Raw genomic sequence first — 14274 nt, forward strand, 5'->3', positions numbered from 1 at the left:
TGGCTAGTGCTGCAGCTGCGATGGGTGTTTTAACGCACGGCAACGCTGATAGCCTACAAGAGTTAAGATTAGTAATCGCATTTCTCATAGATAAGATAACACATATTAGTGAGTTTATTTAATTCAACGAACTAACAAAATACGCAATCACGGTGTGTGCATATACTAAGCTTCGAAATCCTTCACGTGTGTGCAATTTAGTGTCCAAACGCCAGTCTGAAAGTCAACAATAGAAAATAACTGCAACAAGTGGAAGAGTTTATAAATTATTAATCAGAAATACAATTTGACAAACAAAAATACCGTGTGTGTTGCGTGCACCGCGATAAGGCATTAAACGTAAGTTTGGCATGCATTGACTACATCAATTTTTGAAATTAATTGCCGTTTGCTAATTGCAGTGGAGAGTTGGGATAGTGATTTTGATTTTGATAGCTTTGACGATTTCGCCATGGATTTCTGGGGGATTTTCATGTTTTTCCTGTTAACGTTCCTCATAATGAGCTGTTGCGGCTACTGCTGTACGACCAAGCGTCGAGGCACTGTGCTCTCAAGTAAGTACATGGATTTTCCCTTATTCAAATTAATAATCTCTGACATGACTCACGCATACATAAACAGAGTAGCACACACACACGCATATACTTATACACATGGACATATATAGTATATGTAATGTGCATATGATGTGCTGTCTTTAATATAACTTCTATGATTCATATTTATTTTCATTAAGCCTGTACGTAATTCTAAAAATCTTTTTTTTTTTTTTCAATTAACTTTTATTGACGCCTGTTTAAATGAGTTTTAAATACCTTTTTTTTCAAATCGTTTTTTGTTGTTGTTGTTTTGTGCATTTTCTTTGACCGGCTCATTCGTAAACAAACAAAAGTTTGTGACTTTTTATCTGATTTAAATCAATTTGGGGTAAGCTCAGTATATGTATATATATTTATGGTATTACATATATACGTATATATATTTATATGTATTATGTATTGTCTCCAGGCCAATGAGTAATATCCTTCTAATTATTGTGTTTTATCTTATCAGTGTCGCCTGACAACGCGTTTTGTCTTTGCTTTATGTTTGTTTATAGTTTCTCTATAATTATTATTACATTTTTAATATATTTGTATTTATTTATTATAAATTTATAAATTAATAATATACAAATTGAAAAGAAAAAAAAAAAATTTAAAAATTATAAACAAAAAATGCTAATAACCAAAAAAATAATAAGTGTTAAATTATAATGATACTAAATTATAATGATAATTAGCAAATGTGTTAGTACTAGACATTCAATTATACAGGAATATTTACTATTTCTATAGTCATAAAACTGCGATTCAAATAAAAGAACCCCTATATATGTTATATATATAAATTCCAAAATATTTCCCTACAAAATTTGCATATGAATCAATTATTTTTTCCTATGCTTAAAAAAGTATAGGGTATTATCTATAAATTTATATGTATATATACATAAAGACCTATAAATATATATATATATTTTTTTGCGACTATAGATAAATTAAAATTGAATAGAATATAAGAATATAAGTGGGAAACGAATGCGTATGTAAAACATGATTCAGTGCACGTTGAACTTTCAAAGCTGATTGAATAGAGTTTTTTTTTTACCTGAAGTTACCCGAGCTTGTGTGCTCCCCACTATGGTTTATATATATTGTGAAGTTTGGATACCCATTGTGGTTGTCTTCTGTGTTTTTATGATTATTATTATACTGCGTATAATGCGATCGCGCCGTAATCGTGTACAGGCAGCTACAGTGATCTCTAGCGGTAAGCGAATAGACAAGAGTAAAAAGCTTTTTAGAATAATTTCTGGGCTCTAATCTAATCACTCGAAAAGATAAGGAATATAATATAATATAAATAATAATTATATTTATAAATTTTTGTTTCTTTTCAATGATCACAAATAATTTCTGTCATTTATTGATATTTCGCATATTGTTTATAGTCGTATAGATCTGCGTATTTTCTTTTGAATTACTTTCGACATAGATTGTTTTCATAGATTCTTTGACTGACGTCAGCTCGTTGATGAAGCCTAAAGATCTTGACAAATCAATTTCTGTTGTCTTTCAAATATTAAATTCAAGTTATGACTACAAATTCTTATATTTACCAACAAATAAGATCTTTAATATGTCGATCAAGGTAAAGAAATCATATCATAATCACTATAAAATATTGATAGATCTGCAAGACATACAAGTAATATTAGGACACATTTATATTATATTTATATATAGTCAATAATTTGATATATTCACTTATCGCCTGACTTCTATTTGACTTTCGATGTCTTCCTTCAAGTTTTGGGAATGTCCCATTTTCTCTAATTACTAATATGATGTACTTATGTTGATCATGTTTGACGTCAGTAGACTTTGTGCAGTAATCCATATAAATTTTGATTATCGCTAGCGATACGAGATAGTCAAGGTCTCAAGGCAGTTACTATTACGGGATTTCCATTGGCTGAATGCAACTTTGGTTTAGAAAGTAAATTAAGTTCCACATAATAATAATATTAATAGTTATCATAATCAGCATGATCATCATCATCATCATCATCATCATCATCATCATCATTATGAACATTAACCGATCCGATTGACGTAAATCGCTGTTGTAAATTCTCTCAGTCCACTTTAGTATTTTATTGTGTACTGCGTGTTGGATTTGAAAAGTTTCCTTAATCAATTTCTATTCATTCATATATTTTGGTAAAGGGTATTCTCATTTTGTTATGGAGTGTGTGCATATAGGGAATAAGTGACTGGTGAGCAGAATAATATATAGGAAAGTTATTTGTGTTAAAATAAAAATATATATTTTCTATAGATCTACTATTATATCATAACATATGTCATATTTCTGCTATAGAAATATTAGCTCAAATATTAAAACACATTTTTTAAGAAAGTCTTCTTATCATATGATAAGTGTGTTTATCTGAAAATATTTTGATAATATTTTTCAAAGTTCTGTATTTTTATTTAAATTGTTGTAGAAGTAGATAATATTTTTAAATATATATCATGTAAGTGTAAGGTCGGGTTTCTGTATAAAAAATCTTGATTTTGTCTTTGAGATTATACATTAGTGTATTTTTATTTTCTTAAGTATATTTTTTTAAAATTTTTTATATTTACTTTAAATAGAAAATTTTTTTATATATCGCTTTTTCTATGTCTAACTCAGAAATTCTCTACTTTAGTTTCTACAGTAACATTAAATTTTAGGGTATTTAATCTTCGTCATCAATCAAGATATTTTTCTTGTTAAGCGCTCTCGTTTTTGTTTTTGTTTTTATACCCTGAACCCATTGAAAATGGGAAATCAGGGTATAATGGTTTTGTGAAAAAGTATGTAACGGGCAGAAGGAGGCGTGGCAGACCCCATAAAGTATATATATTCTTGATCAGCGCGATGAGCTGAGTCGATATAGCCCTGTCCGTCTGTCCGTCCGTCCGTCCGTCCGTCCGTCCGTCCGTCCGTCCGTCCGTATGAGTGCGTCGATCTCAGAAGTTATAAGAGCTAGAAAGCTGAAATTTGGCATGCATACTCGTGTATACCATACGCAGTACGAGTTTGCTTTATTTTTTCGATAAATCATCCGATAACTTTTTTATCGAGAATAATCGAAAAATTGATTTTGTTTTTTTAGCCTAATTTGAACACTTTCAGACCCGGAGTCTTTAAATTTGCGTTGTATATAAAGTTAATCGATACAAAGATTTTGTAATTTACAGATTTTGGATACCACGCCCCCTTCGCCCCCAATTTGTAAAAAACGCATTTCAAGTACTAGAGACTTGTGCTTTGGAATGTACACACATATTCACCATATGATTACGTTCTAAAAGTTTCATTAAGATCGTATGTCTACAAAAGAAATTATTTAGCAAATAAATTCTCATAATATTGCCCACACTGCAGCGCAGCCCAAGCGCAGTCGCTGCTTACTGCGCAGTTAGCAGAGCGCAGGCTTATGCGTGCGTGTGGATGCATGTGTATGTATGTGTGCATAAAAGAAGTGTAGAATGATTAGAATATCAGCTTAGAGGGTTCAGGGTATCTCCTAGTCGAGCAGTCTCGACTAGAGTCTTCTTACTTGTTTATTGTTTATTATAATAAAACCGTGACGTCGCCAGCGTCTACTTGGTTAGCCGTATCTTATCTGATAAACGCTTCTCTTGTAGCCGCTGTTGCTTCAAGCCAAGTTAGCACAACGATTGCTTTCATATAAGCCATAAATACGCACAATGGCATTATTTAGTGAGCAGCTTTAAAGAAATGCACAACGCGTAGACCCAAAAAAATAAAAAAAAGTGAAGAACAGTTGAACAATTCGAATTAACAAAATTTTTAAGAGAAAAGTAATAACAATAATATAATTATAATACTTAATTATATGTGTAAAGCAATAATAAAATGGTGCACGAACCGACCGATTTGGATTTGGAAATCTCGACAATTATCCTGATCTGTTTATTTCTCATCGTCCTTGTGTGCATTCTAACCGTTATAATAAGGAGCTGTGTGCAAAAGCGAAGAAAACGAAACGGCTATTCAGTGGACAACTGTTAGTGTTTAGTTAACTTAATTATAAACATTAAATATAAATAAAGTTAATAAATATAATATAAAATACAATAATGCAGGTTTTGTTATAGTATGACTATATATATTTATATATACATTATATATTTATGAATGATTTCAATCATTTTTACGAAAGTTTTGATTTTTATTTAAATAAAATTGAAGAAACCAAAATAAAAGTGACCAAAATTATGAAAGTGCAAAATCAGTTTGTTTTAATTGTATTAATAAAAACTTTTGCAATATCTAAAATATGTTCAAAAATTTCTGGAATTCATAATTAAGATATAAATAATAAAAAAAAAAAATCATCATAAATGTCGAATATAAGTTTAACTAAACAAAGCTTGAAGCTAAATTTTATATATGTAATATAAGCTATCTAGTTAAGAATTTAGATGTAAACAATAAACATTTCAATTAATATAATACAATTTATTTTTGTTTTAAATATTTTTTTATTTTTTATTTTTATTTAAAATTTATAATTTTTTTTTTTTTTTTTTTTTATAAGTGTTTAATATTTAATATTTTACACTTTATATTTTTATATATATATATATATTTTTTTTATATATTTATTTGATTTCTTTCTTCTGTATAGAGTATCTTCGCATAGAGTATCTGTTAGTCGAACAAAGTTCTTTGATTTATATTCCCTTTTATTTATTTACGATTATAAATTTCTTATTATTTATGTCTATTAAATATTTGCACAAGTCTTCAGCTGTTTATCTGTGCAAATAATGAGAACAATTCCTACCTGTTTAAATTCGAAGGTGATTTCACAGCGCATTTCCTTGTAGCTGACGCTGACAAGTATTTCTTCAATTGACAGTTAAACAAGTTCGACAAGATGGTATCTAAAAATATGGTATATACATACATATATACAAATATATTTATAGTTGGCAGAGAGTGCAACAGGTCCTTTGTAAACATTTTACGTCTTCATTTTGCATTGTTTCCTTTCAGCAACTGCTTTTCTTTTTTTCCCATTCCCAATACCATTTCCATCTTCCCCCTCAGTTTGTTGGGTTAATGCCATAGCAATTGTTGGGCCCCAAATCATTTGCATTTGTGATTTCGTTGTGCACTGTGCGGACATCCTAGATAATGAGATTTGTTCGAGTTTAGTATGGATTGGCTAGCCTTTCTGCCGTTGGCCGTGCTAATACTTGTTGCCACTCTTGTGGTCGCAACTATTTATTTTATTCGTTGCTGCTTCGTGGCCAAAATGTATGTACAGCTCTTTCGACAGGCCGGTGAGTAGTGCCAGAGCTAAGTACTGCAATAAAAATAAATAAATGAGAAGTAAATATATAGTTTAAAAATATAGATAAATATGTATAGTAAATGCCATTAGATAAGTTATAAAAATATAGATAAATATGTATAGTAAATGCCCAGCTCTAAGTTTAAAGCTCGAAGGCTAAAAAAAATGCTAAAATACAGTTAAATTTAATTTTTTTAAATGAAGAAAAAAAATATCAGAATATCAATTATTTTTACGAGTAAATTTTAAATAAATTCTCATCAATAATCTTCTGAGTCATTTGTGGGGGAAATTCCTTCACTTACAGCAACAGGTTTTACATATGAATTTAGTTATACAATAGATAAAACTCGTTTAAGCTTGATTGCAATCAGATCTTGTCGCAGTTGTCGTCGTTCGCTCATGATAATCAGAAGCATTTTGAGCTTTGAGAATGGAAACTTCTCTCAATGAAGATACATTTACTCCATATGGAGTAACGATGATTATTCTAATCAGTGCTCTCCTGTTAAATTGTATAGTATGTATATCCTGTATCATGGATTGCTGTAAAAGCAAACCGCGTCTGGCTGCACTCGAAACGGAAGCAGATGATGTCGCAATCACTAATTGTAAATATTAATTACGTTTCATTTTATGTGAATTCTTAACATAAGTTATATAGTAAAAAAATATATATATATATGAAAATGAAATCATATAATATATACACAAATATACTAATTTAAGATTAAGAAAAGCCGGATACGGATACGGTGAATCATCAACTCGATAGGGGAAACCCAATTGCCTCTAGACTCTAGACTCAATAGTAAATTTAGTTGAAAATTTCAGAGACTCTCGCCCATAGCTTTCTTACTTGTTTCTGAGATAAGAACTTGCACAAAATATTCTCAGCTTGGGTTATATCGAGCTCTAAGAAATTTAGTTACAATTGTTGTATTGTGCTTTAAAGTGCTTTTAAAATGTCGGATGTCGATTATGGCCGTTTTGCGTTGATTATTGTTGCATGGATTATACTTTCTTGCTTGGGCTTATGCATAAGATATTCAATATGTGATTTTCTATGGAAGTCATGTACAAGCGATGATGAAGATCCAATATTGACATGTAAATATATATAAATATATATACATATACATATATTAATGTTTAATAAATAATATATATAACCGTATATAGGTTTAGTTTAGAGAAACTCAGATTTACTAAAATTTCTGCACAGTTGTAAGTTTTCATTCAATATAGATGAATTATATTTAAATTGAACATCTAGCCATAAACATTGTGATATATACCACATATAAACAACACAAGAGTACTTAAATTATTAGCATTGCTTAGCCACAAATTTGTTATAAACAATTTATAAATATCTCAAGCATTTATATAAACCTGCTAATAACCATAGTTTGGTCATTAGTCATAACTAAGAAATCTCTCCATATATACCACAATATATAACATATATTCACTATATTCTGCCTCAAAGCAAGAAATCTGTTAGTCTTTGAGTTCCTTTTACTGTGCTCAGTTCCTCTATATGTCGATTGATATATCGGATATCGGGTTAAGCGTTTTGTTTGCCCATACTATTATTATAATAGGAATTATGCTGTGCTATAGTATAAAACTTTGTTACGATTACTGTAAAAGAAATTATTATGCTACTCTGTTGAAAATGCAAAGTGAGTAAATAAAATTAAGTTAGGAGAAAATTTGAAATCTTCTGTTTTTAGATAAATATTTTAATATATATTTCAGAAAAAGTTCTCTTAATAAGTAAAATACCATCTATAAGCAAAATGAGTGTATAAACTTATATATCGAGCTTTGATATATGCCCCCATATAGCTACTGTTCGGTGGTTAATCTATAATGTATATAAGAAATTTATATATTTCTATATTGAGAGCTTATATAACCACACATATAAGAACACATATATAATTTTCAATACATACATTGCTGTAAATCTTTCCACTCTGGAGCTGCTTTAATCTTTGTTTTGCTTTAAGAGTGTTCAGTTCGTTTATGTGATATGTTTGATATAAAATACCCTTTATTATATGCAATTTTGGGCAGTATTATAATAGTTCTTATTATTGCAATTATGGCTTATAGTGTAAGAGCGTGTTGCAATAGCTGTAGAACAGACGATGCTGTTACTCATTTTGAAATCGATGATGGTGAAAGCGATTTGGACATCAGCAATGATGAATATGAAAGTTGGTAATAAATATGGAATGGGAGGATATCTAAATTTTTTTTCTGTCTACATTTAAATAGTCCAATTACTTTTTGATTAGTAAGAAATAATTGGCATATACAAATTTTGATGACTTTCTTCCTAAATTTGATCTTAGCTATGTATTGGAAATCACAATTTCTTTTCCAATTAGATATTCAAGTGTACTAAGGTTTTTGGAATCAACAAACAGCTCGAAAGCTTTTAGCCTAAAGCAATTTGGATTATTTGTTTGTCTGTTGTAAATATAATAATAATAAATTAACTCATATGCTTGTACAGTTGAGTAGGCTGGCTTACCTAATCATACTTATGACGCCATCTAATGAAATGGCTTCTATTAATAGAACTACATATATGTGTATTTCAATAAACATATGCCAATTGTACCTTTTATTTCTTTTTTTTTTTGTCATACGAGTTCGATTTAGGCTTTCATCATGAATGCAAGTATTTTGGACTTTGCATATTGGTCATTTGCGACCGAGCGTATGAATTTTAATTGGGAATATGTGATAAAGGAATTGGTAGCATTGAGCGTTCTAACTGTTTTGGTTGGCGTCTATGCCTGGTTTATAGAAAACGATAACTACGAATATCCACTATTGAAAAATCAAAACAAAGTGCAATCCATACAAACTTTTACTTAAAAAAGTGTAAAATATGAATAAAATAATATTTATTAGCAATATAATAAATTAAGCTACAAATTATGAGCACGTAAGTGAAGAAAGAAAAGCTATTGGACTTATTTTGATTGTTGTTGTGAAGAGACGCGGTAGTCGCCATAATGTATATATGTTTCTCTATGTGTCTATATGTGTCTCTATCCCTACGATCTCGTAAGCTACAAGACCTAAGCACTTGAAATTTTAAATATATGCATCTGTATATTATAGAAAGTACGAGTTAAAAATATTTTTTCGAGAATTAATCCGATTTCCTTACTATCGTTCACAATTGATATTATAATTTCATTATAAAAGCCTAGTTTAAATATTAAACTTTCTGTTTAAGCTTCTTGGATGAAGGGTTCGGATTTCTGACACCTCTGCATGAGTAAATTTAACTAGGAAATTTTTAAAGAAACATCTCCTAAAAAAGCCAATGCAACACTCTAATACATTTATTTCCCTTCCAACGAACTCAAACACAAATCTCTCATTCTTTATTCTTCTCTCATCTCAATAGGTCATTCAATTATATTAAAAGCTCTCAAAATGATAATTCCTTCTGAATAGTGCTTCATAAAATTAATGAACCCATTTGCATTACGTTCATACAATACAAATTAGCTGAAAGCTCATGAAATATTTGGATTAGTCCGAGAGCAAAGCTAAAGTTAGCAAATTTCAGTTATATCCGAACTGTCGAACAACATGCAGAACTTTACGCAGGATTATGCAGAACACACTCAGTCAAACCACTTACCATTCGTTGTGGCCATATGCAAAGTGCTTTTTAGGATGCTGTTATATTTTTTTGTAATTTGCACCGTTGGCTTTGTGGCGCATCATAAACGTAAACAGCGACGCGTTAAAACATTGAATGATCAGAGTAAGTTCTTTTTTATTGGGCTTTCAAAACTTTTTTTTTTCAAAGTATTCAGTTAAGATAAATAAGAAATAATTTTAGAACAGATTTTTGAAAGGTTTTTAATCGATAACACTTTAAAAAAGTATATCCCTTTTCATCTATTAAATTAGATCACTAAAAATCAATACTAGATATATATATTATATATTTTTTTTGTTATGCAACATAAGAAATCGAGGTTGAAACTAAAAATGAACATTAGGTGCAAACTGTTCTAGCTGTGTAGATATCTTTATGACTTCCTCAGATTGCCCTTATAATATATTCCGCATTGACGAGCTAGCAATTCATGGCATGACTTTTGCATTTTGTTATCGCGCTGTGATGAGGCTATGACATTTAGTTAGTCTCTTCAAGTTGGTCGTCTTGTGCGTACCGTTAGTTTAATTTTTGTTGTTGTCATGGATATGTCAAGCATTTATTGGATATTATTTTTTACACTCTCCGTATTCTTTTTAACATCGTGCGCCGTGTTCCTAACGCGCGGACGCAATGGACGAGCGCGGCTCATGAAGGGCGCAGGTGTGTTCAACGTGACGCTGTGGTTTCTATATATATGTGTGTATGTGTGTGTGCGTGTGTGTGTGATTCATAACTGTACATAAGCGGATTACATGTGCAAAACTAAAAGATAATATTATTTTGGTACTTTTTCTATTACACTGTTTCTTTTGTCATTGTTTATCAGTTACATTGATAAGGAGCTTAATTTTTAATAGCCAAACAAATGGTTTAAAAAAATTTAACTTTTTTCTAGATTAAACAAAATTTTTTTTTTTTTTTTATTTTAAAATATTAAGTCTTGAAATACCTAGTTCCGTTTTTTTCCGCATCAACTAATGGCTTATCAATATTTTTTATTTTGTTTTTCGTTTTGGATTTAAGACTTATGGAAAGTTGGCTCACAATATATATTTCACTCTCTTCTCTATGCAGATTATAAGAATCTTTTGTTGCCAAATGGAGCTATGCTCACATCATCATCATCATCATTATTAATGATTGTTTTCTATATTTGAATAATTTCGTGGAAAAACGAAATAGAATTAATAGAGTATTCATTGGCTTACGTGGGTAAACCCCCGCCCAAATTGTTGCCCTTATCAACAAATTGGCAATTTGTCATATCAGTTATATCAATTTTTTTTTTGCTATCCCGAGTCATAACAATTTTGGCTATATAAAGTTTAGTTCACTTTTGCCCTTTATTGCCTGTGCTTCAACGATCTCTGACTGAATGGAGGGTTATGTTATTGGCATAATTGTATTTTGTATTGCAGTACTAGTACAAATTTCTTGCTGTGTAGCTGCCATACTAGCCAAAAGATATAGACAAAATACAGTCATTAATTCAGGTAAAGTCTTCAACTAAATTGAATTGTTTCGACACCTGCCCCATGAGTAGTTAAGTGGATTTTATAGTAACAACTTTTACTGCACTTGTTCAGATCGAAGAGCTGTGCCAATTTCTGCTCTCTTGGGTGTGATCGTAGCTTTCTGTATGGTCGTCTTTAAAACAAGTGAATAGAATTTCCCTTAAAGTATTTTACTTATTTACTAGAGCTTCAAAGCTCTTCAGATTCGATTTTCTGAGTGCTCGAAAACACTTGAATAGCTGGTGATATCAATTACTTAGATTAATCGACTAATAGTTATGCATTAACTAAATTAAATTCCCCATTTTCAATGTAAAACAATTTTGCTCTTTGTTCGACGGCTTTATAAATTTACAAAAAAAAAAAAAAAAAAAAATTATAATAATAAAACAAATATATACAGAAAATATTCATAAAAATAAATATAAAATATATTAAACATAAATCTTCAAAAAAATAAAATAAAATAAAATAAAATAAACTAAAATAAAATAAAATAAACTAAAATAAAATAAAAATAATAATAACAATAAAAATAAATAAATATATTTGATTATATTATGTAATAAAAATAATTAAAAAAATATACAAGAAATTATTATTATTGTTAAATATTTATTAAAAATATTTAAATATTTATGAACAAAAATACAAAAATTAAGAAACTAATAAAATATAAATATATACAACAAATATTGAATATAAATATGTATACATATTGTATATACAAAATCAATAATTATTTATAATAAAAATTAAATTTATCGGTAGCTTAGTATTGATTCCAAATATATATATATAATTTATTATTTATACATATATAATGTATCAAACCATAATTTAAATATTTTGCTGCATTATTAAAGCTTCTATTAGCTTGATATAACCACTAGAATTTTAATTAATTAAAGGGTATTAAGATAATATACCTCTTTTCTTATCAATCTATAAATATGAGTGTTCCGAGTATTTTGATCCGATCCAGTCAACAAACAGTTCCCATTGTCTGATCGAAGCGAAAGTTTGTCGGGTGCTAGAATGTCGGCTGAAATGATAATTTGTTTTTCTGTAGGATTTATTATCTTTGCGATTATCTCAGTAATTGTGTATTCGAAACGTCGAGCACAAAATGCCGCAAATGCTGGCTGTGTGTTAAGCGAACGCGCTGGTAAAAATATTCGCATACTAATTACTAAATAATAGCCTAAATCTCAATTACTTATCGGCTTATCAAATAAACAATGTAGTGCACTTAATTAGTTGGAATTGAATTAGATTTTAATATCGATTTCGTGTTTTTATTATATCCTGTTTTTATTTTTTTTATTTGCAGCACCCGTTGTAGTCACATCGGCCACACACACAGCCCCTGGCGGCTATCCCGTTACACAGATACCAGCCACAACATATCAACCGAACGCCTACGGGACACCCTATCCCGCCCAGACCGCAGGGTAAGTGCACATAGAGCAATCGTCTAATGTCAGTTAATGCTTTAGCCACGTTTCTTCCCCATCATTATAGCAATGTGACCGTGCAGATGCCCATGGGTATGCCCATGCCGGGGGGACAGCCACCAATGCCAGCGTAAATATACTTACACCTATACTTAACCGCAAGCACATCGACCACATCTAACTGTTTATGTTTAATTGCAGAATGCCACCGCAAATGGCAGCAGCAGGAGCTTATCCGCCCATGATGCCACCGGGCGCTGGGGCTGCCAACATGAATCCACCGTCATATGACATGGCCATGGCTAATCCGGGGCCGAGTGTTGTGCCCGGCACCTATGAGAAGCAAATGCCCTACAATCCCAACTATGCACAATAGGCCTGGTGTGGCCCTTAACTCATCTATCTGGACAATTGTTAATCGTGGACTCTTTTAATATGACTTTGTTTTGTTTTTCCTATCGCGATCATTTCCGAGCTGTTTACGGCTGGCACACTTACGGTACCATATATACGCTTTAACATTGCTTTCAATGATTAGCTATAGTTCCATATTTACATATATATATATACTATATAAAATTGTAATATTACCAAAGTGTCGCGCCATTGATTTGTTATTCGTATTATATGTATGTATTCGATACCAATTCACAAATCATTGTGATGTAAATACGTTAATAAGTGCAACTTAATTTTAATTTATATTATCTACTTTATAAGAAAAAAAGGCAATGCAAAAAAATACTTAAAAAGCCATAAAAGAAAAAAAAAAAAAGAACATAAATCAAATTTTTAAAATAAATTAATGAAATGCACATTATGCAAAAAGTTGTATGCATATTTTTGTGTACTTTCATTTCAATACAAATTCTGCTGAATGTTTTTATATTTATTAATTTTTATTTTATTTTTTATATTTATATTTGCCTCTCAGTTATTATATATATTTAATGTAAGGTAGAATGATAGAAAGATTTATGTATGTCCTTGTTCAAATATGTTAAGCTACCTATTTATCTATTGAATGGTATTTGATTTGCTATTTGGGCTTATAAATCACATTTGCTGATATATTATATTTATGGCAAACAAATCACTCGTAAAATCACATGCCGAATATCGCAGAATGAGGTAGATTAATAGATATGTTATATAAGATCATCTACCTTTACAATAGATATTTACAATTAATTTACAATTTTCAATTATAGATGTAACAAAGAGACATTCTATTATGCTTTTACATTTTAATACTACTCTTTAATATAGAGATTGTATAAATTTTGATGGGGATTGCTTTGAAGGGCAATATTATAATAGATAAATCAAAACAGAAAATTCTGGATGCTTTTCAGACTTCTTATATATAGTTAAATATATTTTAAGCATGTATGAGAATCAAGATCACATTTGATAGAGTATCCTACTATCAGTATACTTACACATACCTTATCAATAATAAGTCGATTAGGTTTGAGTCTGTCAATGTCTTTCGTTCATTACTTTGTTTGTCTCTCTTCTTTTTTTCTTTTCTACAATTGCTTATCTATGTCATCAAATAATTCATCATTCATAAATAATATTATATAGTATTATAGCTTTAATATAATATATATTTTACCTAGATATAGCCGCTGTAGCATGCTTTAATCAGTATAGCCAAGTGATTTATCT

The 14274-nt window shown here is 29.9% G+C and overlaps 1 protein-coding gene across 6 annotated transcripts; it reads left to right on the forward strand.

Annotated features, from left to right (window-relative positions):
* Positions 1-11: 11 nt before the first annotated feature.
* On the forward strand, positions 12-13195 carry LOC6579078 (U1 small nuclear ribonucleoprotein C). 6 transcript variants are annotated; one of them, XM_002004939.4, is made up of 5 exons: positions 12-339; positions 402-554; positions 12477-12597; positions 12668-12730; positions 12802-13195. In XM_002004939.4, the coding sequence occupies exons 2-5, from the start codon at positions 452-454 to the stop codon at positions 12974-12976; spliced, it is 462 nt and encodes a 153-aa protein (XP_002004975.1). In that variant the 5' UTR covers positions 12-339; positions 402-451; the 3' UTR covers positions 12977-13195. The 6 variants fall into 6 exon arrangements, with proteins under 6 accessions (XP_002004975.1, XP_015018960.3, XP_015018961.1 ...); XM_015163474.3 differs by lacking the exons at positions 12-339; positions 402-554 and adding an exon at positions 6434-6534; XM_015163475.3 differs by lacking the exons at positions 12-339; positions 402-554 and adding an exon at positions 6874-7033.
* Positions 13196-14274: the final 1079 nt, after the last annotated feature.

Source organism: Drosophila mojavensis, unplaced genomic scaffold (genome assembly GCF_018153725.1).
Source record: "Drosophila mojavensis isolate 15081-1352.22 unplaced genomic scaffold, ASM1815372v1 contig_80, whole genome shotgun sequence".
Lineage (NCBI taxonomy): Eukaryota > Metazoa > Arthropoda > Insecta > Diptera > Drosophilidae > Drosophila > Drosophila mojavensis.

Excerpts from the sequence above, each read along its gene's own strand:
- LOC6579078 (XM_015163475.3), top strand. The coding sequence starts at position 6,889 with ATGTCGGATGTCGATTATGGCCGTTTTGCGTTGATTATTGTTGCATGG. Across the intron at positions 12,598-12,667 it reads TATCCCGCCCAGACCGCAGG|CAATGTGACCGTGCAGATGC; the intron begins GTAAGTGCACAT and ends CCATCATTATAG. Across the intron at positions 12,731-12,801 it reads GGACAGCCACCAATGCCAGC|AATGCCACCGCAAATGGCAG; the intron begins GTAAATATACTT and ends GTTTAATTGCAG.